The 26,511-nt window shown below is 56.1% G+C and overlaps 4 protein-coding genes across 4 annotated transcripts; 1 reads left to right on the forward strand and 3 right to left on the reverse strand.

Annotated features, from left to right (window-relative positions):
• Positions 1-817: 817 nt before the first annotated feature.
• NCLIV_052530 (Zinc finger (C3HC4 type, RING finger) protein,related) lies at positions 818-6,953 on the reverse strand (the record flags this gene model as incomplete). Its single annotated transcript, XM_003884806.1, has 5 exons — positions 818-902; positions 1,267-1,420; positions 1,789-2,186; positions 2,675-3,541; positions 3,898-6,953. The coding sequence occupies 5 exons, from the start codon at positions 6,951-6,953 to the stop codon at positions 818-820; spliced, it is 4,560 nt and encodes a 1,519-aa protein (XP_003884855.1).
• Positions 6,954-10,901: 3,948 nt separating this feature from the next.
• NCLIV_052540 (conserved hypothetical protein) lies at positions 10,902-13,657 on the forward strand (the record flags this gene model as incomplete). The annotated part of the gene is made up of 4 exons (XM_003884807.1): positions 10,902-10,965; positions 11,668-12,049; positions 12,544-12,759; positions 12,907-13,657. 4 exons carry the CDS (start codon positions 10,902-10,904, stop codon positions 13,655-13,657), a joined length of 1,413 nt encoding a protein of 470 aa, XP_003884856.1.
• A 1,263-nt stretch (positions 13,658-14,920) lies between these two features.
• NCLIV_052550 (uncharacterized protein) lies at positions 14,921-20,134 on the reverse strand (the record flags this gene model as incomplete). Its single annotated transcript, XM_003884808.1, has 1 exon — positions 14,921-20,134. One exon carries the CDS (start codon positions 20,132-20,134, stop codon positions 14,921-14,923), a length of 5,214 nt encoding a protein of 1,737 aa, XP_003884857.1.
• A 3,295-nt stretch (positions 20,135-23,429) lies between these two features.
• NCLIV_052560 (SRS domain-containing protein) lies at positions 23,430-24,794 on the reverse strand (the record flags this gene model as incomplete). The annotated part of the gene is made up of 2 exons (XM_003884809.1): positions 23,430-23,571; positions 24,223-24,794. 2 exons carry the CDS (start codon positions 24,792-24,794, stop codon positions 23,430-23,432), a joined length of 714 nt encoding a protein of 237 aa, XP_003884858.1.
• Positions 24,795-26,511: the final 1,717 nt, after the last annotated feature.

Raw genomic sequence — 26,511 nt, forward strand, 5'->3', positions numbered from 1 at the left:
TCGAGATGTTCATTGAGAAAAAGTGGAAGTGCGGATGGCTGGGGTGCATGCATGCGTAGGATCCACGAAGAACTTTCAGAGGCATCGCGTGCGGACTGGCGAGTTTCTATTAACAGCTTTAGATTCGTGTTTTCCATTGCCAAAGAGGCGTTAGCCTTGCTATAAAATATTGCAATAGCTGCGCGTCAATGCACTTCGGGTCTGTGGCAGAGAACTCGCGTATTCAAGAATGTGTTGTTTCGGCGTTTTGCAACCCCCGAGGACGGCATTTGAAGAGACGCGCCTCAGGCGGCGGCCTTCGCGGCTTGTGGAATCGCGAGGTACGATCGCACGGCCGCATCGAAAAAGGAATCTCCCGCCGACACTCCTTCGGTTCAGCTCTAACGGTGGCTTCGTGTTTGCTGTGTCGACGGAGGAAGCGCGAGGGGCGTAGCGTCGGAGACACGCGTTTCCACGTTTTTCTCACGAGGTCTCGCAATGCATTTGAAAAGGAAGAGCGCACGGCCAAGTGTTTCCAAAGAGCAAGACAAGAGAGGAAAAGAGCACGGCAAGAAAACGCGAAGCAAAAGGAACAAAGTGAAGCGTTGGATGCAGATGCGCGAAGGAACCGCAGAGGGAAATCGCCTCCCTGCGTGGATGGAGAGATGAAGATATTTGTGTCCGGGAGACTGGTGGGCGTACACCTCAGGAACATGTCTTGTCTCCGCTCCATTCCCGGCTGCGTAGTTTCACATTTCCTCTCCGTCTTTCACTCTCCACTTTCCTTTTCACTTTCCTTTTCGCCCGCCCGCCGAGCACACACCGCCAGCGTCGCGAGTTATCGGCTCTCTGCGATCGGGAGAAGAAGGAGGGCGGAGGCTTCTTCAGGGGCACACCGAACGAGAAGAGTGTCCACGAAATCCCTGCAAAGACAAGATTCACAAAAGCTTCGCATGTGCGCATGCATCGAGCGATTTAACTCTTCTGACACGCAAACACCAACACACACTCACACACAGAGATCCGTACATATATATATATATATATATATATATATATATATATATGGATAGGAAGCGATAGATGCAGATGGACAGGAATAGATATGACACAAATAAGGCATACACCGATACGCGTGTTTACCGAACCCTCTGGAGCAGGCCTGCATACATGTATATATACATCTGGATGTATCTACATGTAATTCTAATTCTGCAGATAAAAAAAGCTGCAGAAATCTCTTTTCCCGGTTTGGGGACTCGAGAGAGAGTATAAAACTGGACTCACCAGCTGCTCCATTTGGTTGGGTGGTATTCTCGATCGCGTATTTCCTCGAGGAGACTCATCATTTCCTCGAAGCAGCGAACGCAGGCCTCGGCCGAAGAAAGCCCCGCGGAAACGACCACGCTCGTCCCGCCGTCGCTCTCAGCTGCCTCCAAGCCTGACAGGAAAAACACAGAAACATGTGCAAAGCCCCAGCCTGTCTAAAAAAAACACAGAAACATGTGCAAAGCCCCAGCCTGTCTAAAAAAAACACAGAAACATGTGCAAAGCCCCAGCCTGTCTACTCCTTCCTCTTCTCTGCTCCCCCATGTGACTGTGTCCCCATATATATATATATATATATATAGATATAGATGTCGCACACCGCCTATCACGCCACAAACAATTATATATAGATATATGTATATATGTATGTGTGTAGATGTGTATATAAAGTGCGTGCGTGTGCGTGTGTGTATTTTCGTCTCCCCTTCTTGAATCGCTTCCTTTCAGGTTGGTGCGCTGTCTTGGAGAACGCACGCTCACCTGGTGGTCGTTGCCGGTAAAAATGCCACTGAATGCCGACATCGCTGCGGAATTCGAGCGACAAATACCCGATTTTTTCCGGTTTGAGAGACTCCAGGCCAGAGCCTCTCTCGGCCGCCGCCTCTCTGTCGCGCAGTTGCAACTCCAGGACCAAGACTGGAAGCGTTTCGTAGCGAAGGCGCAGTTGCTTAGAAGAAGGCAACGGACTGGCCAGGGCGGGAAGATGGGGAGTCTGTCTCTCGTCGCAAGAGCGCTGCGAAAAGTGTGGATCTGCTGAGGCTGACGAAAACAGAGACGGACTCGCGAGAGGCTCAACTGCCTCGTGCCCGCCAAAGAGTGACCGAAACCACTTCGCCGTCGAAAGAAGCATCTGCGCTGCCGGGCGAAGCGCTGCACGACTGAAAGGAAAAAAAGATGAGGAAACGCAGGGAGAGAGAGATAAGGGAAAAAGGGACCGAATCGCCCTCGACTTGGACTCGCTGAAGTTTCTGAGCGCGTCAGGTATTCTCGCTCTTCCGTCCGTTTTTTTCCTCTCCACCGATAGGAAAGACATTTTCAAAGTTTAGAATCACCTCAACCACGCCCACACAGACGCGTCGCTCCTCGGGACACCCCCGCATGCAGACAAATGTACATATATATATATATATATATATATATATACCGACAGAGATAGATGCACCAGCGGGTGTAGAGATGGATATCTGGAAACGAGTAAATGGGTACATGCAGAGATGTATAAATGAACATACACACGTACACATACATTCGCTTACGATCTGTATATAGACATATATACATATGTATATGTGTAGAGGGAGATGTGAGGATATTCCTTTTTGAGCTTGCAAACCTTGGGTGTATGTTTTGTGCGTGTGTCGCTTACTTTCGGTCCTCGGCATCGAAAAGACAAAGGAAGATGGTTTTGACTCCGATTTCAAATCGACGAAAGCGTTCTCTTGATCCGAAGCCGCCGCAGTGCCTGGCAACCCACCAAGCTGCCGTGGCTGCCGCGTCTCTCTCCGCCGTCGAATGCAGGCCGAGTCTCTTTTCCCCAACGTTTTCGTCCTGCCTACTCGCTCGGACTTTCTCTCCGTCCCCTTCTCTCGCCTCCCTCTCTTCTTTCTCCTCATTCTCGTCCTTCTGCTCTGCCGCTTCCTTCGTTGTTTCTTTTTCTTGTGTGTCGTCGGCACCAGCGGCGCAGGAAGCCGCCGCCGAGGAAGCGCGAGAGAACGACGAGGGGGAGGGGGGTGAGGTACGAGAGCGCGGACTGCCGGCTCGGCTCAGCGAAGATTTTCTGCGAAACAATTTGCCTGCCACGCGGCGAACCAGCGACGCCCCGCGCGACAGCTTGGCCTTCTCTCGAAGAGAAGACGAAGGCGAAGACGGCGGCACCAGAGCAAGAGAAGAAGAGGAAGAAGGAGAATCATCCAAAGTGGGTGTACGAGAGGCTCTTCTCAGGCGAGTCCCCCCCTCCACGCGCTCCACGCCACGCGCGGAGGAAGAAGAAGAGGAAGAAGAGGGTGAAGAAGAGGGTGAAGAAGAGGATGAAGAAGAGGATGAAGAGGAAGAAGAGGAATCTCCACCATTCCTCGGGTGTTCTCGCGGGCTCGGACGACTCGCCAAGGACGGAGACAGGGGGGGCATCCCGTCTTGTTCCAGAGAAAGCAAGAATTGCCGGAGAGAGGGACAGTCTCCTGTGGGGCGAGGAACCCGGACAATCTGCTGAGGCCGAGAAGGGTGTGTGCATGCGCTGCAAGGCAAAGGAGCAAAAAACAAAATCAAGTTTCGCTGTCTGTTCCTCAAGCGATCCCTCCGTAAAGAACCGTCTCCCTGTGGTAGCGACCCCGCAGGCGAGATGTGTAGGAGTGTGTCGCTTCTCCCTTTCGTCTCCAGCTCAGAAAGGCCATCGAAGCCACCCAGGAGCGAAACGAAGCAAAGGAGAGAGGCCGGAAAACCCCCCAGGCAAAGAGCGAGGTCCGCCGAGAGACGGAAGAGCGGAAAGCGCAAGGACGTTTGCCGCGAAGACCGGAAATTCCAAGCACATACACAGACCTGGGAGGCGCCCAAGAGCGGCTGCACAAGAAAAAGAAGAGGAACGGCTCTTACCAGTTGAGCAGGAGATTGCAGAAGTCCCTGCAGTTCCACCCAAGGACACGGTAGGGCCGATGTTGAACTTGGAGCAGGAGGCGGAGGAGAACCGCGCCGGGGAGGTAGACGACTTGAAAATCTTCAGACGTCCTCATCACTTCTCCGTCTTCTCGGCCGCATCGGTTTCTGCACAGCCCTCCGTGCGCCTCGTCGAGTCTCCCCGAGATGCTCTCGCCTCTGCGCCTCGCGGCGCTTCGAGACCTAAGAGGCGTTCTTCTGTCTTCACTCCCGGGCGGCGAGTCGCCGCTGGCCGTGAGGAACGGCGAAAAGAAGTCTCCGTCCTCTCCGAGCACCGGAGCGAAAGAGTCGCGAGCGGAGGTTGCGTCGCTGAGCAGCACTGCGCCTGACGAGCGCGTGTGGTGCGGCCGGGAAGCCTGAGAAGTCGAGGACGCAGCGCTCGCGCCGTCGGAGAGTGTGACGGGCGGCAGGTCACCGACTTCCTCGGTGCGGTAGACAAACATTTTGATGGCGGAGGGGCGGAACGGCGGGAAGGACCGCGAGACCTGCCAGTCCATTCTTCCTCGGCCTTCGCCTAGCCACTCGAGCGACAAGAACGTGACTCGTGACACATAAAGCTCGTCTTCATCAGAGGAGACACTTGCTGCCTCCCCCTCCGCGTCGGGTGTATGTACAGCCGAGCTGCTGGAGAACCAACTGGCGAAGCCTTGCCGCATTTGGGCCTCCACCGCGCGTTTCTTCGCGAGTTGCCGGGCACGGTTCGCCGCCTGCCGCTGCCGTTCAGCCTCCTCTTCTGGGCTCGGCCGGAACTCGAGAACGGCCTGCATGTGGGCGAAGGTTCCGCTGCCAAAGAAAAAGCCACCCACTGCGCCGGCCGTGTTCTCCATCCGGTGCGTGATGATGCACACGCGCGTGCACACCCCAAACGACACGGGGAAGGCCCCGCGGGGCCGCACGCGGTCCCCTTTTCGCGTCTGCTCCGAAACCCCCGACAGCGCCTGGCAGTCCACCTCGTGCGCGTCGCCGGGGAGAAACGCACGAAGAAACGCAATCAATTCGTCCATGCCCGCAATCCGGGAACCGTCGGACGTTCCTGGCGCAGACCCCGCGGCCGTCTCGCCCTGTCCGTCTTTGCCGCCTTCGCGGTCGCGCCGTTCTTCCCGCTCCAGAGCCTCCTCCTGCCTGCGTCGCTGCTCACGTTCTTGCTCGTGCTGAAACCGGAGTAACCGAGTCTCGCCTTCTGCGCCGGTGCACGCGCCGCTGCGCGCTGCTTCACTGCACGCGTCTCGCGTCCCTCCCCCCGGCAAGGCCAGCGCAGAACGCTCCCTCCCCACGTCGCTGGAGGCCTCCTCGCCCTCGCCGGCGCTCGGACGGGCTGAGGGGATTGTACCCTCTGGCTCGGATCCGTCCCGAGGGTGCCCCGCAGCGTCTCCACCCCCCGAAGACGCGGAGACTCCTCCGAGCTCCAACGGCCCTTCGTGCCTGGCAGCGCCGTCGCCATCCGGCCGAAAAAACGCGTCGCGCACGCGGCGCTCCGTCTCCCGCCTTCTTTCTGCCTCCGTCGGCTGATGCGGCTGTACAGACACCACGCCAGAAGACGCAGAGGAAGACGCGGAGGAAGAAGACGAAGAGGACGAAGACGAAGACGCGGAGGAAGAAGACGAAGACGCGGAGGAAGAAGACGAAGACGAAGAGGACGAAGAAGGGGAGGACGAAGGGTTTAGTGGGATTGGGTCTGTGCGGCGCAGATGTCGGGCGATGCGGCGACAGCGGCGGGCGTTGTGGCTGCTGGTCCACGAGGAGACGGGGCCTTGCCAGAAGCACTGCGTGCACGTGACGGGGAGGAGAAGGTAGTTGAGGGAGAAGTCGACGACTTTCTCGCTGGAGCATTCCTCGATCGGTTCGAGTTGCTCCGCATACACTGGCGCTCGGCACAGGGGACACATGGACGTGCGCAGCAGCACGGCGAGCATGCAGTCGCGGCAGAAGATGTGGAGGCACGGCGTCACGACAGGCCGGAGCAGCAGTTCGAAGCAGATGGGGCACTTGAAGTCTTCTTCCGTGTAGTAAGTCGTCACCGTCTTCACCTCTTCGCTGCTCCGGAAGAAGCCTGAGGGGGCGACGATCTGAACGCGCGCGACCTTCCGGTTCTTCAGCAGCCGCAGCGCCTGCTCTTGCAGCTGAGGCCGGATGTCTCCCGGGTCGTTTTCGCCGGCGACGACGCCCAGGGCGCCGCCTGCGGAGGCTAAGAGCCAGGCCAAGCCGGAAATCGCTCCGTCGGAAGACAGCAAGAGCGGCGAGAGGCCGCGCTGGAGCGCGTCCACCGCCGACGTCGAGGCCACCGACGCAGACGACCCCAGCGCAGCGAGCTGGCGCTGGAGACGCTGCCGCTGGCGAGGCTCTCGCAGAAACCGCCGCGCTGCTGTGGCCGCCGCGGCTGCGGACCGCGAGGCAGCCGACGCCGAGGTGAACGGCAACAGGAAGGCGGGCGGGTCCTCGCCTAGTGCGGTGAACGCCTCGCCGGTCCTGTCTCGGGAGGTGTGGAGACTGCGGGAGCGCCTGGCCGCCTCCCAGAGGCGATTGCGGGGGCGCCCTGCCTCTGCATGCGCGCCGCTCACGGAGGGCCTCGGGGCCGAAGCGGCGTGCCTTGAGCCTTCCCGGCCTTCATCCCGGAGGGCGTGTCCTCGACGGGAGGGGCCGCGCGCGATGGTGTCACCTGGCTGCACTTGCCTTCGCAGGCGGCGCCCGTTCGGGAGAGAGATGACCGTCATCACCGCAGCGCGCTGTCGCTGCGCCTCCTCTGCAGCCGCGGAAGAGAGGGCGGGGCGTGCGCGGGTGAGATAAGCAGGCGACGAGGCAGGCTGGGGCGGGAGGCGCGCCGGGGCGGGAAGGGAGGAAGACGGGGAAGGAGCTGAGGAAAGCGAAGAAGGGAGGGAAGACGCCGCCAGCTGCTGACGCCGCCGCTCCTGTTGACGGACTTCGTGCTCCCTCCACAGCCGTCTCTGCTCCTCTTGCAGCTCACGGAACTGCTCGGGAGACAGAGACGAGAAATCCATTTTTGAAAAAAAGGGAAGAAAAGAGGGAAGGGGAAAACAAGGGAAGGAAAACAAAAGACCGAGAGTCGACGAGAAGGAGTGGCAAATCGGCGGATAGAAGCAGATGGAAACGGGGCGAAGAAAAGAGACAAGGTGTGGAACGGAGACCGAGAAAACGGGGGGCGGGGGCTGGGCGCGGAAGACGCTGAAGGTCGTAAAGAATGAAGAAAGGTGATAAAAACGAGGAAGAAAGAAGAGGAGCGAAGGGGGACAAAGAGGCAGTGGAAGAGGCAGTGGAAGAGGCAGTGGAAGAGGCAGTGGAAGAGGCAGTGAAGGAGAAAGAGGCGAGAGGCGGGGAGAGGACTGGGGTAAGGGACCCGACGAAGAGAGAGCCGCAAGAAAAGGGGCGAAGGAACATGGGGAAGGTGTTGCTTGGAGGTCTGAAAACGCAGACGTTGAAAGCGTAGGAAGCAACGGAAGCAAACAGGAGGAAGAAAAATAGAGTTGAATGGGGTTGCCTGCAAAGGCCTACCTCTGGGGCAAGTCACTAGCCATCGGAACGACGGATGGCGGTCCCCTGAAAATGGGCGAAAGGATGAAACCGACCGAGAAGAGAGCCCACTGAGGAGAGATCGCACAACCGCAATTTTCCGTACAACCACCACAGTCTGCAGTTTCTAAGGTGTATGTACACTCGACCGCACTCCTCTCGAAAGATCCGCCCGGCGGGCCGCCGAAGCCGGGCGGAGCAGAAAAGCGCTCGAAGACCGCCGACGTCAGCGACAGCGGCAACCAGGGGAATAAACAAATCGGTGGGAGACTGGACGAGGAGGGAAAAGCCTTGAGATGGCTTCCAATTGTGATTTTTATGGCAGCGAACGGCCAAAAACGGACGACCGCTGTGTGAACGCGGTTTGCAAGCAGTGCGGAACCGATTGTGTTTGCGACAGTTGCAGATCGCACTGCTCGAGCAGCTGGCACGGTTCCGTGTGCGACGAAACGGGAGAAAAAATGGAAACAGCGGAAGCGGCTTAGTCGAACGGACGGCAAGGAACCCGAAGAGTCACCCAAAACCCTTAGAAAAGATATTTCGCTCTTCCTCGAAAAAGTTCGCGCAGTGAAGACACAAGCAGATGCCTCTCCGTCCAGAAGTACGTCCTTTCTCTCGTCTCATAGAAACCGTTGGTTCCCTCGCAACCGTGCCCGGCACGCGCGATCACGGGGTGCGCGTGCGGTGGTGCTTGCGTACGGTGACCTCCTGGAAAATGCCGAGAGCCTTCGATTTCAGACCCTTACCCGGCGGGGGGCTTTCTGTTCTCAATTAGACTGCTGAGACTGTTGTGGCATACGCTCAAGAGCGCCTCCAAAAGTGCAGAGAAAAGGGTGACGAAACAGGACTCCCCGGGGAATGTGCTGACTCGTCGATACCGAAAGGTTCGCGTCGCCCTTCGTTGTGAATCCTGGATCAACCGTACCACGGGGAAAAAACCTTCCGCGGCACGAGTTTCCTTCACTGGGCCAGAAGTGTCCCCTAGTCGTCCGATATACCTGATCCGAAGTGGGAAATTCCTGCAATGCTCGTGCCCTCTCCGGGGATAGCGGTGGCTACATGATCAGCAGTATAAACACCCCGAGTTTTGGGGCCGACTGAAACGGGCTCTCCCTTGTCGAAAGCCACCCTTCTCGCAGAGCGCACGGCGGCTCCCGAGACCATGCTGCACTAGTGTTTATCGGGCAAACGGAAACTTTACAGTTGCATGGTGCATATCGGGGTGGACGTTCAAACGTTTAGCGGTTACCTCCACGGGAATCAGGAATGCGAGCGGGGGTGGAAATGCGACACTGGTAAAGAATCTTCCTTAAGAAACGGTTCTCCAACAAACACCGAAATCCCGGATCTGTTCTTAGAACTTGGCGGGAGGTCACGGGTCAAGCGGGACGGCGTGCCCCCGTCCGGACGAAGGGAAGAAAGAACGTGGAGTCCATCCGAGGGCAACGGGACGTCGTACAGCTCTTCCTAATGGGAGTTTTGGAGAGAAACGAGTATATATTATCGTTGTTTTTCACCTTTTGCAGACGCCTCGCATATGCCCAGCCCCTTCAGGGGAAAGGAGTCCATTTTTTCCACGGCCTAGACCCAAACCCAACGCACTCCTGGGATCCAGTCGAGGACAGTTCATCAGACACCGAAAGGGAGCAAACAAAATTGAGGATCATGCGTAGCGGGGCACTCACAAGTCAGTTTTTTTACCAGTTAGATTAGAAGCTTGTGGCATACCGGTGAAGACACCTTTCATGATGCTCCAGTTTCAGAAACGGGTACTGAGCCTGGCCAACCGTTCCTAGGCTAGGGTGCTTTCCCTCATCCCAACGCAGATTCCTCCCAGGTTCCCCAGTCGCCTTCCCGAAGATACGATTGCACCTTTCTTCATCTAATTTATAATTGCCAGTCAAAGACGGTTGGCATCATTTTTGACGAGACTGATCGAATTCGCGAAAACAGAGAAGGCGTGAAACGGATTGCTGCAGACAGTTTGCCCCAGAATCAGGCGCAAACAGAGCAACAAACCCCGTTGCACGTTTCCAGAGTGTTGCCGGAGCTTCCCGGTATTTATCGTGATTCCTAGCTGGCCAGTGGACGTTCAGTGACCATCTCTGGACACAGACAAAAGAACGACGCGTACCTGGGGCGTTCGACGGAAGCCGAAACGAAAGGACCCAAGATTGCGCCGCTTCACCTCGGAACTTCCCTGCACACTCTGCGCTAACGCCATGGCTTTCCCTACCACGAGAAAATGGACGAATGGGGACTGACCCTAGCCCAGGAGAATTCCGAGCGGTACACACGAACGGTAATTGCGTACAGTGAGGTCCACTGTTTTACGGCTGCAGCTCGTCGCTGCTCAGGCGCTACCACAGATTTGAACCTTTTGGTTAATGTTAATGGTCGTCTCTTTTTCGTAGTTCTCGTACAACCCTCGGAATGCAAATGCTGAAGCCGATTCCTGGAAAGTGGATGTTCTATGGATACAGCAAATAGAAGGTGGACGCCTTCCGCCAGCACAGGCAATCGAAACGACTCCCCCGCTGATTGCACTCTGGACTGTCGGCGAAATCTGGGAAACAGGCATTGGTGTTACCGGTCAGATGTGCACTGCAGAAGGGAAAAGTGTCATAGATCGAGTCAAAAAAGTACCATCTTTTTTCGCAGCATTTCACTTCTTTCTGTGGACCTCTCTACTATGACTGAGCGGCTGTCTCATTTCTTCCACCGTGTCTCGCCGGCAACCTTGCACATCTGGCCAGGTGTATGCATGCGCGGGCAGTTTCTCCAGTCCAGCCAGCATGCATCTGCCAAAACTCGGATTTGTCGCCTTTCTTCCTTTCCTTACGTCCAGCACACCCCGTCCTCGAGATGTGGACTGACTTCCCAGAGTTTCGACCAAGTGCCCTTGCTCGACCGGCCGAAAACTCGACAGTCGCGCAAGCTCTGTGTCTCGTCGCCCGCCGTTCCTGTTCCTTCCGGTCCTGTTTTCTCCTGCCTGATGAGCAGAAAAGAGTAAAATGCACGGTTGCAAGAGTGGAGCAAAGACGAGAAACTCGATAGTTTCCACGTCCTCGGGTCTCAAAGGGACCGAACCGGACAGCACCAGGCAAAACGGCAGCTGAAAGCCGTCAAAACGTGGCCGACGAGTCTCGAGCTGTGTGCGGCGAATGGGTCGTCGTTAGGGAGGAAAGGTGTCCCGCAGTGAAGGATTTGCGCTTCAAAAACTCCAGTTTGACGAAAGAGGCGGGCCTCTCTCACTCCGCGAGCTCGACGGGGACAACCTTCAGCAGGCTCCTGTGAAAAAATCTTCTCTTGGGTTCCACAACGACACTGCGAAAAGTACCGCGGCGTCGATTCGGCCTCACGCCCTCTCCAGTTCGGCCTCCAGGAAAGAAGGACGAGTGGCGTATTTAGTCTCCAAAATGAACGCCTTGCGAAACGGAGGGAGTGCAGCCGTTCCTGTGCGCACGCGCCAGGAGGGCCTCGGTGTGTCTTGTCTTCCCCAGGTTGCGCGACGAACTCCAAGAATCTTTCCAGGTCCTCACGCTGTCTCGTCCTCTCCCCGTCCATCTTCCTCTCCCCGCTGCTCGTTTTGTTCTTTCTTTTCTCTGCGGTCTTCGACCTCTCCACCTTCCTCGCCTTCGTCTCCGGCCTTGCCTCGAGGCGAGGTTAGTCGGCGTTTCCATTCCTCTTCTCTCCCAACTCCTCCGTCGTCTTATCCTCTTTGCTTGCCCTCAAGCACTGAAGCGTTCCCGCGCTGCAGACGCGAAAGCTCCCGGATAAGCCTCGGGGCTCCTCGCGTAAGCCTCCGAGAAGCCGTCTGGGTCCGGGGTGGACGTACAGCTGGTCCGCTGCCAACTGGGGCATTGTTGCGTACGGGCCGAGACGCGCGTACAAAGGCGGAATCTGACATTGGGTCTGGCGGGGAGTGGAAAGGCCCCGGAGGAAACGAGGCCAGTCTGTTGCCAAGGAAATGCGCACATGGCGTGCGAGCGCACCCAGTCCACGGCACGTCTCTCCGCGGGCACGAGTGGTCTTCTGGCGTGAAGTCGCGTTCGGAGACCGCTGTGTGTAAAGCCCTGTTGCAGCCGCTCAGCGCTGGCGAGCCTCGCTTCCCATCCGCGCTCCGGGGTGTCCTGCCTCCGTTTTCGCACAGCCAGCTCCACGCTCTAATTTCTGTCTCCTCAGCGCCGCAGCGCGAACTGTTTCTGCGACAGCAACTCCCGCGTGCTCTCGCTGTGCCTGTTCGGCGTTTTTCGAGTTTCCTTGAGACCTCAGCGAGGGCGTATCTGCTTCAGCCCAGGTGTACTTCCACCTCAGATCCGCAGCGGACCGAGGCAGACGAGGCGGAACCCGAAAACAGAACGGCGTCTTCTTCGCACACCGGCGCTCGTGGAAAAGAGGAATCTCACGGGGCAACGGACGCGCCTCCTTGCCTACAGGCTCCAGCGGATCTGCCGCCCGCCGAGCGGCCTCTGCTGTCATTTGAACTGTACGACACAGCCTGCCACAACTTCAGTTGCCGCGCCTCCGAATGCCTAGGAGACAGTGGCAACAAACTGCCGCCGAGGTAATATCAGAGGGGCCAGAGGGAGGCGATGAGGTTTTTTTCGATAATCGAGGCAGACGCTCGGTTCTTCCTGCGTCCTTTGTCACATCGCTCTGCGGGCGATCACGGTTTGGTCATTTCCTGGTCCGACAGAAACGAGCGTGAAAACAGCACAAAGCGAAAAGGTTAAGAGCTTGTTCTCCGTATCCGTTCGCCTCGTTCATTGTACCTGCATGCACTGCTTGTATACGTAGCTCCCCATGCTTTTTCCCTCGGAATCTCGGCTGTATTCGGCTTTTAACCGAAAGAATCTGGGTTCGATTCGTAGACAACCTAATTTTGATTAAATAAACATATAGAAAAGTAATTACGGAATCGATGAGATCCGTTTGCACGAGATGGGTCGTGGAAACAGTAGCCTTCGTTGTGTTGTTCTGTTTTCTTCGGCAGCGCCTTTGACTCTGCTCTTCTCGGTGACGCGCTGTCTGTTCACTTCTCTGTCGCTCCTGTCTCAGGTACTTTCAGTGGGTGATCGACGGCGCGGCGTATCTGATGCTCGGTGGCCTGCTCGCAGTTGTCCTCGCGGCGCCGGCAACGGTTGTGGAGCGTCGCATCGACATGCACATCAAAACCCTTGCGCTGACGTCAGCGATGTACGGCGGTATTGCTTTCTGGGGCTTTGAAAGCAGCCGTTTCGGCCGTCTCCACGTCCCGCCCGCCGGCGCGACGAGGTGAGGCAGGGACACTGAGAGAACCAGGGGTGTCTGTTTTCACTTCTGTGTTTGCTCCGCGCCGAAAAGGCTTGGGAAGGCGATTTCGCACAGAAAAACAGTTGCCAACTCCTGAGCGTTTTGTGGCGTCTCTCTCGTTTGCTTCAGATACCTCCTGGGGTTGTGCTCCGTGGGACTCTGTACCCTGCCGCCGATTCTCTGCGAGGTCGTCTCGCCTGCTGTCGGCTATGCATCGTTGACGGTCCCGATTCTCTTCCACATTCTCTGGGCCAGTTACTTGAAGCGTCCACCGTCTCTATTTCGTCATGGGAGCACTGCGTCGAACCTGAAGAGCCAGGGCCCCACGCCCCTTTCTCCTCTCCCTAACGGTCGTCCAGCTTCTTCCTGCTCTTCGCCCGCGGCTTCCACTTCGTCGTCGCAAACGTGTACCTCTTCCGCTGCCTCTTCTCAAACCCGTCCCTCATCTTCGAGTGCTCCGACTGTCTCCAGTCGCTGCCGCTCTCGCCCCCCCTTGGCGGTCTCGGAGGCCTCGACGCTGCGACCGAGCGAGGCGTCGCCTCCAGGACCACTCCGAGGCGGCGGATTTCTGCCGCAGTGGTGGGGCGCGACCGTGAGTCACAAAGGCCTTCTTCTCTTTTCTCTCTGCTCCACGGCGCTGGGAATCTACTCGGTGCGGAAAGTCGAAGCTACAGCGGGCGACGCGATTCTTGACGCCAGAGACTCGCAGCCTCCTTCCCGCCTGTCGGCCGTCTGGGCCTTTTGGCGAGGCGAAGAGGGAGGAAGGGAGGACGAGGACAGGAGAGACCGAGGAGACGAGCACGTGATGCGGCGTGCGCGCGAGCGACTGAGCGAACTGGCCGGGGAAAAACCCGCGGAGACACGCGCCCCAGAAAAGTAAAGAGGACAGAGACAAGCAAAACAGAGAAGGCCGCATGCAGCGGCAAAACTACGCACGGCCACGTCGGCGAGCAGGCCGAACCCCTGTGCGGAGACCTGTGATCGACGGCTGAAGAAAGGCACTCCATTTCCGAGGAGAACAGTGCTCTCGAGAGATAGGTCAAAAAGTATTTCTAACCATCGCTGAGTTCACCGCAGCGGGGAACCCCATGCGGACGGGATGTCTGTACACGCGACGCACCCAGCCACGACTGAAGTTTCCGGGGGAAACCTGACGACGGAGGGTTCGGTCTTGTTTCCTGTTGGCTGCCGCCGTTGATTTCAGTCAGCTGGTGTGCGCACCGCTTCGTCTCTGGACGTGCCGAACAGCAAAGCAGTCGGCGTGTCCTGCCTTTGCTCGAGATACACTGTAGGAAACACGAGGAAAACTTCGGACCGACCGCCGTGTGGTGTACTTCTTCCTTTACGGTGCCCCTGGTGCTTTTGTATGCACTTACTTTTCGCTTGTGGGTTGCCAGAAGCGCGGCAATTCCAGCTGCTGTTGTTCGATTTCTCACGGCTTTTCTGCTGCCTCTTCAATCGGTATGCGTGGGCAGGATGGCTTTCCTGAGCCGCTCGTATCGCGATGTCGAGAAACGTGTTGCAGAACTAACGCACAAGCCGTTGTTTTACTTCGTCCACAGGCCACCCAGAAACTATCAGGGAGCTCGTGCGGAGCACAAAAAGTGGCAAGAGGCGTGTCAGCGTGTGTAGTGTCTCGGCGATTTAAGCTAGGAGACAAGAAAATCAACTTCACACGTTTAGGACGGTGAAACGGCATGCGAAACGAAAACAAGCTGGCTGCGGAGTGCAGTCCTGAAATTCACGCACAACATAGAAGACTAAGCATTAGCCTCTCCCAGCGCACTGGGCTCTGGCTTTTTGAGTCCAGGAACAGGGGGAAAAACGAGAGGGTGAAAGAGTTCTGAGGGGTTTGTGGCAAGAGGGAACAGGAAGCCAATCGGCGAAGCGTTGACGGGACAGCCTCGTATTTTTGGCACATCCGCTTTTCGCGTGCCTCTGAAAGGAACCTGACGCAGGACTTGTAACAACGCTGCTTGTGTACTGAAACAGTCACTAGACGGGACGGCCATGCGACCCCCCCCCCCCTCAATTAGCGTCTCGGCAAGTCATCAGAACGGCCTGCACGGTCTGTGTCTTATTCCTGAGAGACACGCGCACGCATCTCGAGCCGAAGCACCCCATACCTTTACGATCTTCCTTGTCATCTCCCTGAGCGAGTCTCGGTTCTGCGTCTTTGTTCTCTGTTCTCTGTTTCGAGTTCGTCGCCTGCGTGCGTTGCCTCATAGTCGCTCATCACGATTTGCCTTATTTTCTCTTCCAGTGCGTATACGCCTGCCTCGTACTCCTTCTCTTCGCGCTTGAAAGTGAAATTGAGGAAGCGCAGATCCTTCAGCACTTCGTCTTTGGGTCTGAAGGGCTGTAGCGCTAGCCAGTCTCCCGCACTGGGCGCGTGTGACCCTCCGAGCCCCGCCACCCGGACGTCCTCGAAACGATGACCACCCTGGTTCAAGGCTGCCTTTGCAATGGCGTTACTGCGTTCATCTTGGATGCCAAGTGCAGCTTTGATGTTTTTCTCAAAACGTTCAACGACGGATTCGGCATTACCGGGATCTCGTCTTCTCCCTTGTGCCTGTGGCAGAGTTCCCTCAAAAGACTGACCTAAATCTGACTCCTTGTCGGCGATCTGTAACTCTTGCCCCGTTTCTTTGTTTCTGAAGCACCTCCCCTGCTCAGCGAAACGCTTGTCGTTTGGGTTCGCGGCGGTTCTTTGCGTGTTGCCATCCGGATCTCTCCGGTCGGTTTCCGGCGCACACTGTAGAACAGTCATTGCCGGAGTGTACCGGCACCAGGAAGGGAGACGGCGCGACTGTCTATCCCAGTCGTTCACGCAGAACCCCGCTGAAACGTCCAAGGGAACGGCACTCGAAGGAAGTTTCAAGGGCCCTTCTGTCACTTCCTCTTCATCTTCCTGCTCGGCAGCTACACAACCGACTTCATCGACACGAACCGTGCTTTCGCGTTTAAACGTTTCCGTACACGCGGATCCTGGAGGAGCGAGCTGTCCACGGGCGTCGGGAGCACGGTCGTCGCCGTGTACCTTGCAAACCGTTTCTTCAGTTCGGCGCTGCCCGGAATTCGGTGTGTCTGCCGGTTCTTTTTGAGGGGAGGATACTCCACGTTCCTTCCCTTCTTCTCCCAGTGAGGGTTCGCCTTTGTCGCCAGCTGCCGGGGTTCCCGGGCCCTCCCGTCGCACTGGCGTTTCGTTGAATTCTGCGTCTGCAGTTGCCGCATGTGCTGCGCGCGACACCTTCGCCGTTCCGCTTCTTTCGCTGCCTTCTCGAGGCTCGCCGCTGCTGGGTCCGCCTCTGTCTTTTTTCGGTCGCTTCTCCCTCTGCTTCCAGACTCCTCTGCGTAAGGCGTCCCAGTCGACCTTTCGGAGCCAAGCAGATTTTCTGAGCTCCTCAAACCCCCACCGCTTCTCCGGTTCACATAACAGTCCCTGAATAACGGCTCTGCATGCAGCGGAGACGTGTGCTTTCTTCGGGCCAGCACACTTTGGCAGCACCAGGAAGCGACGGAAGTTGATGATGATGTAGGACAGCAACTGCGGATTGTAGCTGGGCGTGTTGAACGGCACTCCTCCGTAGATGCATTCGAAAAGAATTACGCCCACTGACCACCAGTCGGCTGAAAAAGAATAGGCAAGTCCTGAGAGCACCTCTGGGGCCATGTAGTGAGGAGTCCCGACCTGCGACAATGCCTCGAAGCGAGAAATATGGGTCGGAGAAGAAGCTGGAGAAGCCGTTGACGGAGTTGAAGAAGGAAGCGTCTGCTCCGACGCTGCACTGCCCCGCTGCCATTCGTTTGTTGGCGCGCGTAGCGTCTTCTTTTCGGCCTTCCTTGTTTCCTCTGACGACGGCACATGAGCTGTTTCTCTAGCGGGCGAAGGCAACGACGGAGAGACAGGTGGGAAGGAGGAAGGGAAGGAATCTGTGAACACCGTTAAGGAGTGGCCGGGAGGCGACGCAGGCGATTGCATGCTCGAATAGGGAGGAACCAAAGGGTGCGGCGCCGGAGCGAAGGCAGAACATTCGTGTGGAGAGGAGGCGCAGGCAGAAGCGAGGGGAAACTGAGGCGAAGCCGAAGATAGAGGAGAGTCGAAGACGCTGGCAAGTGCACGGCCGCCCTGGACCCCAGCCGAAAGATCTGCAGTTCCGCCGCTCAAGGGAAGCCCTTCCGCGTGCTGCCAGAGGGCATGCGAAGCCTCCGCGCCGTCACACGATGGCTCGGAAAGACGTGGAGCGGACGCGGCGTAGTTTGGCAGGTTTCGGCCTCCCGGGTTTGAACAGTTCACGACTGGGAGGCGTCTTTGGAGACTCGCAGGTGAGGGGACGGTGAGTCGACCAGAAGACAAAGAGCCTGGGCTCCGTTGGAGCAGCTTCTGCCCCATCGAGGCAGCGGAGGCAGCTGAGAGGGGAAGCGCCCGTCGAGTCGGAGACAGAGAGGAAGGCGCGGGATGTGAGGTTGAAACTCGAAGGAATCGGGAGGAGGTAGCAGAAGAGGAAGATGGCACACAAGACAAGAGACTGTCCGCTGCGGCGGGCAGAAGAGAAAGACCGGTTCCGCCACAGCGCGTTGTGCTTTGGGCCGAAGGAGTCATGGAAATGGAAGGACGAATTCGGTTTTTTTCACGAATACTGGAGGTTGTTGGTGTAGCCTCCCTTTCTGGAAGAGCGCGGGGGGGAGAAGGAAGAGTGAGACTGACCGCAGATTCTGCTCCTCCACTGTCTTCACAAGCCGTGATCAACCGGCCTCCGGGCCCCGAATCGTGTGGCGCTTCTTTCGCGACCGATTCTTCTTCACTTGCTTGCTGACATGCATGTGTAACGCGTTGCATTTCGGAAGAAGGACGAGCACAAGGGGAGGTTCGGCACACGGAGGAAGGACCAGACGGTGTGCGAGAGACGAAGTCTGCCGACGAGGAGGCGGATGCGGAAGAGTCACGCGGAGTTGCCTCTTGCGAACCACAGCACGAATTCGGCGACGGCAACAACTGGACAAAAGACGGGGAAGAAGCAGGCGATGAGACAGGCAGTGCAGAATCATGCTCGTTGCCTGCGAGGGTGCCGAGAGGCAGTCGGTTTCGCTCCGCTGTTCTCTCGAGATTTGGTCCTTCACAGATATCGGCAGAGCCCAAGGCCGAGCCTCCGGCTATCCTTTCGCGTAAAAATGGCGCAGGCACCCCTTCGAACTCACCAGGTGGAATCTGCATAAAGGAAGGTTTCTCGACTCCCTGCTCTCTCTGCGCATACACTCCCGAGACCGCTGGTTGCCTTCTGGATGTTTCCTCGCAGTCGATGTCACCTTTCGGGAGGCGTTGCTCCAGCACTCCGTTGCTAGATGGGTCTGAGGCATCACTACGGCTCCCGCCAACACCGGCGAAGTCGCAGGGGGAGTGATAGAGGGCGCAGAGCCCAAAGTCCAACAGTTTTAAGTTGCCTTTGTTGTCGAGTACAATATTGCACGGCTTGATATCTCTGTGTAGGTAGCCCAGTCGGTGAACTGTATGCACAGCTAGGATCAACTGAGCAATGTAGAACTTTGTCGTCTCCTCAGAGAATTGGCCACATGCAATCAAGTGAGTCATGAGGTCTCCCCCAGGGAGGTACTCCAAAACCTGGTACAGATAGTGCTTGTCTTGGAACGTGCAAACAAGCTTGACGATATGCCGGCTTATAACTTCCGCGAGGACGTGGCGCTCTGCGTACAGCCGTGTCCGTTCATTCTTCATCTTGACTGCGCGTTTCTCCATTTGCTTTAGAGCAAATTTCTCACCCGTTTGGCGATCCTGCACGAGACGAACAACCCCATATGCTCCAACCCCCAAAACTGAGAGGACGCGAAAACGGCGGGTATCGACGCGTTCTCGTTGTGCCCGTAGCCACGCAGTCTGGGCCTCCTCTAGGGCTGCAAGGTACTTTTGAAGGAGAGAAGTTTTTTCTTGTGTGGCACTGCTCTTCGCCGCAGTAAGTCCTCTGGACAGAAGATCCGAATCCTCCTTATCTCCTCTTGATGGGCTCACTACCTGGTCACCTGGCCCCCCTGTTAAGGTCCTCGGTTCTTTCTGCACTGCTAGGTTGAACGGACACTGAAAATTCTCAGACGTCGCAGGAGCGAGAGAGCCGCCTTTCGGTGGTGCACTCGCAGTCGAGGACTCCCTCGTGAACGATTCCGCTCGTGTGTCTTTGCCCTTCGAGTCTCCAGGCCCGTTAACCATCGTTTCCTGCACAGAGAATCCTTGCTGGCCATCGCGATCCCCGTGTTGTCCAGTGGACTTCCGTCTCTCCCCCAGCTTAGCTGCAAGACCGAGAATTGCTCGGACGTCTTTCTGCCGTTCGACGCGTTCTTCGTCCTTTTTCTTTCTTTCCGTCACAAAATCTGCAAAGAGGCGCAACTTTCTTGCGATCTGTGCAGCTCCGACCCCTTCTCTGATACTTCCGCGGGAGGCGCGACGACTGTCGCCGATATCTGCGCCCTCACGTCGGCCTCTTGGCTTCGTGAAGTCGAAGAGGCATTCCTTATTTTGAACTCCCCAAATCATGGCCTGTTCACAGGCAAGTCCCTTATTCATCTCCGGCTGTTCATTCGACGGACGAGACTTGCCGAGGGCGGTCGATGTCTTGGGACAAGCCGTGCACCCGTCGTCACCTCCCTGGCGGAAGGGAAGTCTGTAAACTGTTTTAGGGGGATTGCCAGTTCTGGATGTCTGGGACTCTGGCGAGTTTCCAGATATGTGCTTCAGAGGGCTTCCGCTGCCAGTCTTCTCGGGGAAGACGGAAGAAAAGCTGTTCTGTGCTGTCTGTACACCGCACAGAGCAATCCGTTTGCCACGGCATCCATTTGTGGAATCGGTAGTGAACGCCGCGCCCACAGTCGCCTCGAGAGTGTCAGATTCCGGTCCATCTCGTTCAGTGATGTGCTCGGTGAAGGACCGAACCTCGTTGATTCCCACAGGGCTCGCCCCGACTTTGTCTTCATGATGCTTCGCCAGGTGGGGCTCGACCGAAGCCCGTGCTAGAAGTGAAGACTGTTGTTTCTCCCGATAGGTCTTTGATGGAGTTCCGGCAGCGAGGCCGCGGCAGCGGTTGCGTGAAGGTTTTACCACATCAGCAGTCTGGCGGTTTAGGGCGTCGTTCGTTACCCCTTTCTCTGACTGCGCTTCCAGATTGGTTTTCGGAGAACACACTGACAGTTTATCATGGGTTAGAGCTCTCTCCGGACGACAGTTTCTAGGAAACACAGGGGTCGTTGGAGAGAAAACCTTTGGGGAAAGACACCACGGAATGACATTCAGCTCCTGTTCTTCCACTTTCATGCAGAAAGCTAGCCACTTTCTATCGTCTTCATTATCCATTGTTGATCTTTCTTTGGGGGGAGGAACCATACATGATTACGGCCCCAAGTCCACCAGTTTGGACAGAGCCCGCGAGAATGTATGTGAGCACCCAACACGGGTGTGTACTGTCTGATGGGGACTCTAAGAAAACTTCTCTGTGGACGGAAAATGCCGGGCTGTAAGTCACCCTGTATCGACAAATGACCTGTGTCTCCATGCAAGAGCTAAAAATAACTGAGCAGATCCTACGCGTTGCGATGAATATCTTGGGAAGCAGTCACAGAGCTACTGTTTCTGTAGCCATAGCCATTTGCTTCACCTTCTTTTCGTACACGTACGATACGACAGAGAGGCAAAGGGGGAACGACTGTCAAGTTGCTGGGGGAGCAGTTGCCCTCCGACGTCTCGGAAGCACCGGGACAGGCGAGTCTCAAAAATCAAGAACACAGAGCACTCCCGTGGAACGTGACTGTGTGCCGCGGAGCTGTCGTTTCAGGCAAATGGTCTGCCTATCATGGCTGGAAAAACAAATGTAAGGAAGAAAAAACGGAAGCTCATGCGGGAATGGGCAACGACAGAGGTTCGAAGAGGTTGCCGGGGAGAACTCACAGATTCCCTGAGCCGCCTCTACTGAAACCACCCATGGAGCTTTGTTCGTCTCGCGAAAAAGGAACCTAGCATGCCATGTCAGTGTATGCTTCGTTTTACATGCGATAGAGGTGCTGTTTGTATGTGAGGGTCGACGGGTTGAGGCAGCGAGCTACTGGGAGAAATGCATGCCAAAGAGCATCGCCGGAGGAGAATTTTTGTTTCCCTGAATTCGATGGCGCCCCCGCAGGGCTTGTGTTTTGCTGGTCACTGCTTGAGTGTTGATGATTCTTTCACCGCTACAGAACGCTTGTGCGCACGACAGTATAGAGGTTCCGCCACGGTGTGGAACAGTCTGGACATCCCGAAACCAAAAAGTATTTTCGAAGACCGCAAGATCGGCAGTGAAAGTTTCTGCGGGCACATGCTCGGGGAAAGAGAAGCCTGATCTCTTCAAATGCGTTTGCGCATTCACTGAGAGGCAGTAGCGCATCCTCTGAACGCGCAGCTCGAGTCGCGGTTGTTCTCAGTGGCAAGGAATCCGTGTATAACAGAGACTCAACAGCGGAGTCCCCGTCCGGGTTAACCCCCACGCACCTCTTCGGTCACTGTCGGCTCCAAGGGAAACCTCTCTCTAATCTGGTTCCACATACTTTAGGCATTAGCAGCAGGGTTTCAATATCCTACGACATTAATGTTTCCACATCGGTTATGGTCTAGGCGGAGGCTGGTGTATGTGGTCCGGCAGCAAATGGGAAATCGATTCTCAGGGGCTGTTTTGGCTCATAGTGATTCCCTTCTCGCGACTTGTTTGTCGCGTGCGAGTTTCCCGCTGGCAGGTCGGAGAGTCCTACAACTGGTTTCCGCGATTGCCTCCTCTTGGCACCCCGACACAACTACGACCAGCTCCGTCTCCTGCCACAGCCTGCACAGCAGGGAACAGATGCGTAGTCCACCAAGACAGGGTAGTCGAATGCTACCAGCCTGGGGCGTCTATCAATCACAAAGCCGTTGAATCTGTGGATATGCATTTCTTAATGCTAGTTGCCATCTACATTTGCCTTTTCTGTCACCAGGTGAGGATTTGAGACAACCAATTCTCCTCTGGTATCGTCCCATTTTTCCCTCTCTCAGTTGGCCGGTCCACATGCAGACAAGAGACAGAGCTCCGCAGCACATCGACGGGGTACGCTGACGAGACTCTTGGGTTACTCGAGTGCACTACTGCTGTATAAGTACATGTTAGCCCGTCTCATCAGACGCGTCACAGGGGCCCCTGTTTGACGTGAATCGTTCCTGGTATAGGATGTTTTCTTTTATGCTGTGCTAATCTTTTGAATCCCCAAAGAGTCGTTAAACACGTTAGTCGGAGTAGCTAGAACAGAGTTTCAGACGTGATCGCCAGGGCTGAGCGCAGAGGTTGTTGCGACAAGGCTCCTAACGACGCAGCTACCGCTACGGCGGCGGCTGTCACGATCCACTGTATTTGCTCTCGTCCTGCGCAATCCGTTTTACACAAATATACTTAACTGGAATACTCATTTCCGATGCTCTATTGGTGTCAGAGGGGAGCACTGCGGAACAGCCATGGGACTATGGGGTAGTCTGCTGTCAACTGCGACCGGGAAGCCCGGAGCGCCACACAGATATCCTCTAAAGCTCAGAGAGGCGTGGCGTTGCATGCAAACAACAGGCAATGACATGCAACCACTCCGACGCGTAAGTTCATAGCTGTCATAGCTGAGGTGTTTTTGTGGTGGACCTTGGTTCAGTGGGAAAGTGGAACATCGGTCCCGCTAAGACAGCAGTCGTCCCGAGAGCAGGACAATACTGGGCATTTTGGGCTGTCAGATGCCAATATGATTGTTGTCTCTGGACGCCACAGAGGCGAGGCCATGGAAAGAAAGGCGCACCGGTAGGCATCGCCTGCCGTGATCACAGTGAATTCCCAGGTTCGCCAAAAGGATTTACAGCCAAAACGAGAGATTGAACCTCACGTAAGCGAGGGAAAACAATTTCCTGTTATATTAGACGGGCACTCGATTAAGGGCCATAAGCTCGCCACGAAGCTGCACACGGCCTCTGAGAGAGTGCCTTCTGGCTGCCTTTTGTTTTCGCCCTCAAAATACCACTTCTGTCCCCCCTTTCCCGTGTGCACAACGACTTGGCCGGCAGACATGCTGGGTGAACGGGGGTTTCATCTTAGCTAAGTATCTGCGCCTGCTTCGCAAACTACCTCCGTGTGGGTTTTTCACCTCTGTCCCGGTCAGCCTCAGCTTTCGGGGCTTTGCTTGCTCCAACACACGGAAATCGGTGTTCTCCCATCCTGGCAGGCAGGCAGGCACTCCTGCCATCCGGCCGGAAAAGCAAAACCGAAAACTGCCTACTATCTCACACAAGCGCGGCCGCAGCTACGCGACGGCCGACGCCACCAGAACGATGGACAGCACACTGGTGAGCGTCACCTGTGAGGCCGTCGAACCTGCCCCGCTTTGGGACGGGGCTTCGGTTGAGGCAATCAGCGAATGTGCCTCCTCCCCTGTGAGAGTTTCAACTCCAATCAGCACTTTGCACTTGTCTGAGGACGATTTGTCTTTGCACACGAGACACAGCTGGGTGACCGGCACATCCGGCAACTGGGGAACTGTAAGTGTGTACATTGGATTGGCTGATGATCCACCATCTGTAACTCTTTTTGTTATAGTGGCTGACGGAAGAAGAGACTCTAGCGGAGTTGAATTCGTGCATTCGGCCGTCTGATACACATCGGTTTCCGATTCGAGAGCCATTTTTGTCCCACAAGTGAAAGAGGCGTGGTCACCTGAGTAGGAAATGCTGAAGAAGCGTTGTCCAGTGGGCGTGCTGCACTCGTCTGCAGAGAAAAGCATTTGCAGAGATTCGGGACGAACGAAAGATGAACTTACGCAGAATGCGAAATCCCGTCCAGCTCGCATCTTTGCATGCGTGGCGCGAGTCGCGGCACTTCTAAGCCAGACGCTCCCTATCCAATGCCGGGGCAAGAAAGACCCCAAATTGTCTCTATTCACACGCAAATGCGCTCGCCAGCATACTGTATACCGAGAGAGCGCCTCGGGGAGGAGGAGCAAGCGGGGATTAGCCGCCTCGGACCCCCCAAAACTGCTCAGTCCCTCCCTTGAGCGAATTTCCCCGGCTGAACACTGTCTTCAATGTGCGGTAGAGAAACAGCAGGCCAGAGAGACAACACGTGCGCAAGTTTTGTTTCTTTGTCAGTGCCACTTTGGGATATCTCGAGCGCGACGGTCCTCCGAAACCGAACCGAACCAGCGCTCCTCATGGTGCCACGAAGGAGCGCTACACGGACTGTTCATTGGAAACAGTCAGCAAAAGAACCTTCTCTAACTTGTGAAAAAGCCCTGTGGAAAAAAGAGAAACTACCTCCGCTCACGGCTGCAGATGTTCCCTGAGTAAGCAGTTCTGCGTCGGTTGCGGCATAGTACTTCCGGACGGTCTTATACGGTACCTTTTGCTTTCTGGACTTACATGATGGAAGGTCTTCATCTTCTGGTTCCGCCCAGATGACAATTCGCACTATGCATGTCTTATTAGCCAATGATGCTTGACTTTCTTGATGTGAATGGACTTCCAGGGCGCTTGCTTGCACGTCTGCAGCTTTACACGCAAAGTAGACCGACCCAGCAGCTTTCGGCCACTGGGTGGTTGTGAACGAATATTCGTTGCCGGAGCTGCCTTGTGTCAGCTTTGCTCCTGGGAACTCCTCTTCGAGTTTTAGTGGATTTTTGCAGTTGGGAGAGTCGCAAAACGTCTGGTCAGAGGCGACACGGGCAGGGGACAACGTTGGAACGGAATCTCCACATTTGAACTTGACGACGCTGCCGGGGTTCTTCACGATCAATAGAACGGTCTCTCCTTCTTTGTCGCAAGTCACAATATCAGAGGAAACAGAAGTACCCGCTAGTGCTTCAGTGGCTTGGCAGACGCACAGGAACAAGCTGTGGACCGAAAACATCAGGAAAAGCACGAAACTGTCGGCAAGGCGACTCCGCCGCCACTGGGAACTTCCCCGGGAGGGTTGAAACACAGTCTTCATCGTCGCGCAGGATGCACAGAGACAGGAGAACAGGTGGAAATTCTCGTACTGTGCAGTGGCATACCGCAGCTTTCTGGCACAGAGGCCACGCGCTCGTGCAGAACACCCCCGGAGATTGCCGGTCCGTGCATGCACTACGCTGTATACCCGCGTAGACGCGCCAGCCAGCCAAACGTTTTTCGCTGTTCGGGTCTGTGCAGTCAAAGGGACAACTAAACTAACGAGGATTCTCACAAGAACGTCCGAGGCACGCCGGATCGAGTGGTACGGGGCTCCCTGCACGGTGTGAAGCACCGGGGGAATCTAATGATGAAATCGGGTTCGTACGAAATGTTCGGTATGCGTGCACTGAGAAACGGACACAGTTTCAAGTTACCGTTTCAATTTTCATCAGATATTGCTTGGCACTTCGTCGCCGGGAGAGTTCTGACAGAGAGAGAAGCCCCGGGGTCTCGTAGCCTACGTGGTGCGGCCGCCAGCCTGAAGTCCCAGCAGTGAAAACGGCGGTACGGTCGCGGCGGTCCGGGTCGCTGACCCGTCAAGTTTTTCGTCCATCCACCGGGGTGAGCTGTGACCAGCAGCGCCCTGTACGGCCTTTAGAGGTTAACACTAGGGGTTTCGGTTCGCTGCCTTGTATGCAAGCACAGAAGCTCCACTAAACCCACAACGGATCACACACAAAGAGCATGTGAAGGTGAAACGTTTTTTCTACGTTTTTTGTGGCCGCGGATCCAACGCCAAAGGGCAAGAGTTTCCGGCCGGATACCCGTCGGGGGGCGGCGTGGTATCCAAACTATAACGAGCGCATCCGTGAAACCTTTGCATTTGCTCAGAGTTATACAGTTTGTTGGCAACCGTGTAGCCAGCGAACATTACGCTATACGACGAGCTGTCCCGTGGCAAAAATATGGCAGGATGGAAGATGGACGTGGGCGTGCGAGGAACGAAAATCTCCAGGGAGGTGCTGTGGACGCCTCCAGCTTGTTCGGGTCCTTGCTGACCAAAACAGGCTAACGCCGCGGACAGCTGCTGCTTCCTCAAAGCGCATTGTCCGTCTGGCGTTTTTGCGAATTCGCGTTGTTTCCAACGGGTCATGTGGATGATTTTTTCCACGCCCGGCAGATCTGGTTTCATCGTAGACACGTGACTGGAGCGGAAACCGTCGTCGCCACTTGCACACCTATAGTTATCTACCGTAATTTTAGATGATCCAGTCGTAGGGACCGGATGCGTGCTCTGTGCGTGGTGTTGCTGCGAACTGAACACTTCTACCTTCTTTATATCAAAGAATAGATGAGGTAGAGAGTCGAAGTTGGTGGAAAGACCAGCCTCAAAGGGACCAGCAAGCTGGATTCCAACAGGTTTCTAGGCATGGCTGAGAAGTTGAATGAGTGGCCTTTCTTGTGGTAGCAGGGTCTCTCGCGGAGAGTAGAGTAGATGGGGGCATAAATTGTGGTGGAGCGCACTTTTTGCTGCATCTTCGAACACTTCCTTCGGCACACAGTCGGTCCCTTCCGTCACGCACTTGCACTTTACGGTCGAGTTCGACTTCGATATCCTCAACGGCGGTGGTGTTTGCCCGTCTAGCAGGGGTTCATGTCGGGCATCGATGCGACGTTCCACGTTCCCCATTCCCTCATTTTGGGAATCCGTCCACCGAGTTGGAACAGAAGTTTGCAAAGTCACGCTCAGCTATAAGGCGCAGGCTACGACGGAA

This window comes from Neospora caninum, chromosome X, assembly GCF_000208865.1.
Source record: "Neospora caninum Liverpool complete genome, chromosome X".
NCBI classification, from domain to species: domain Eukaryota; phylum Apicomplexa; class Conoidasida; order Eucoccidiorida; family Sarcocystidae; genus Neospora; species Neospora caninum.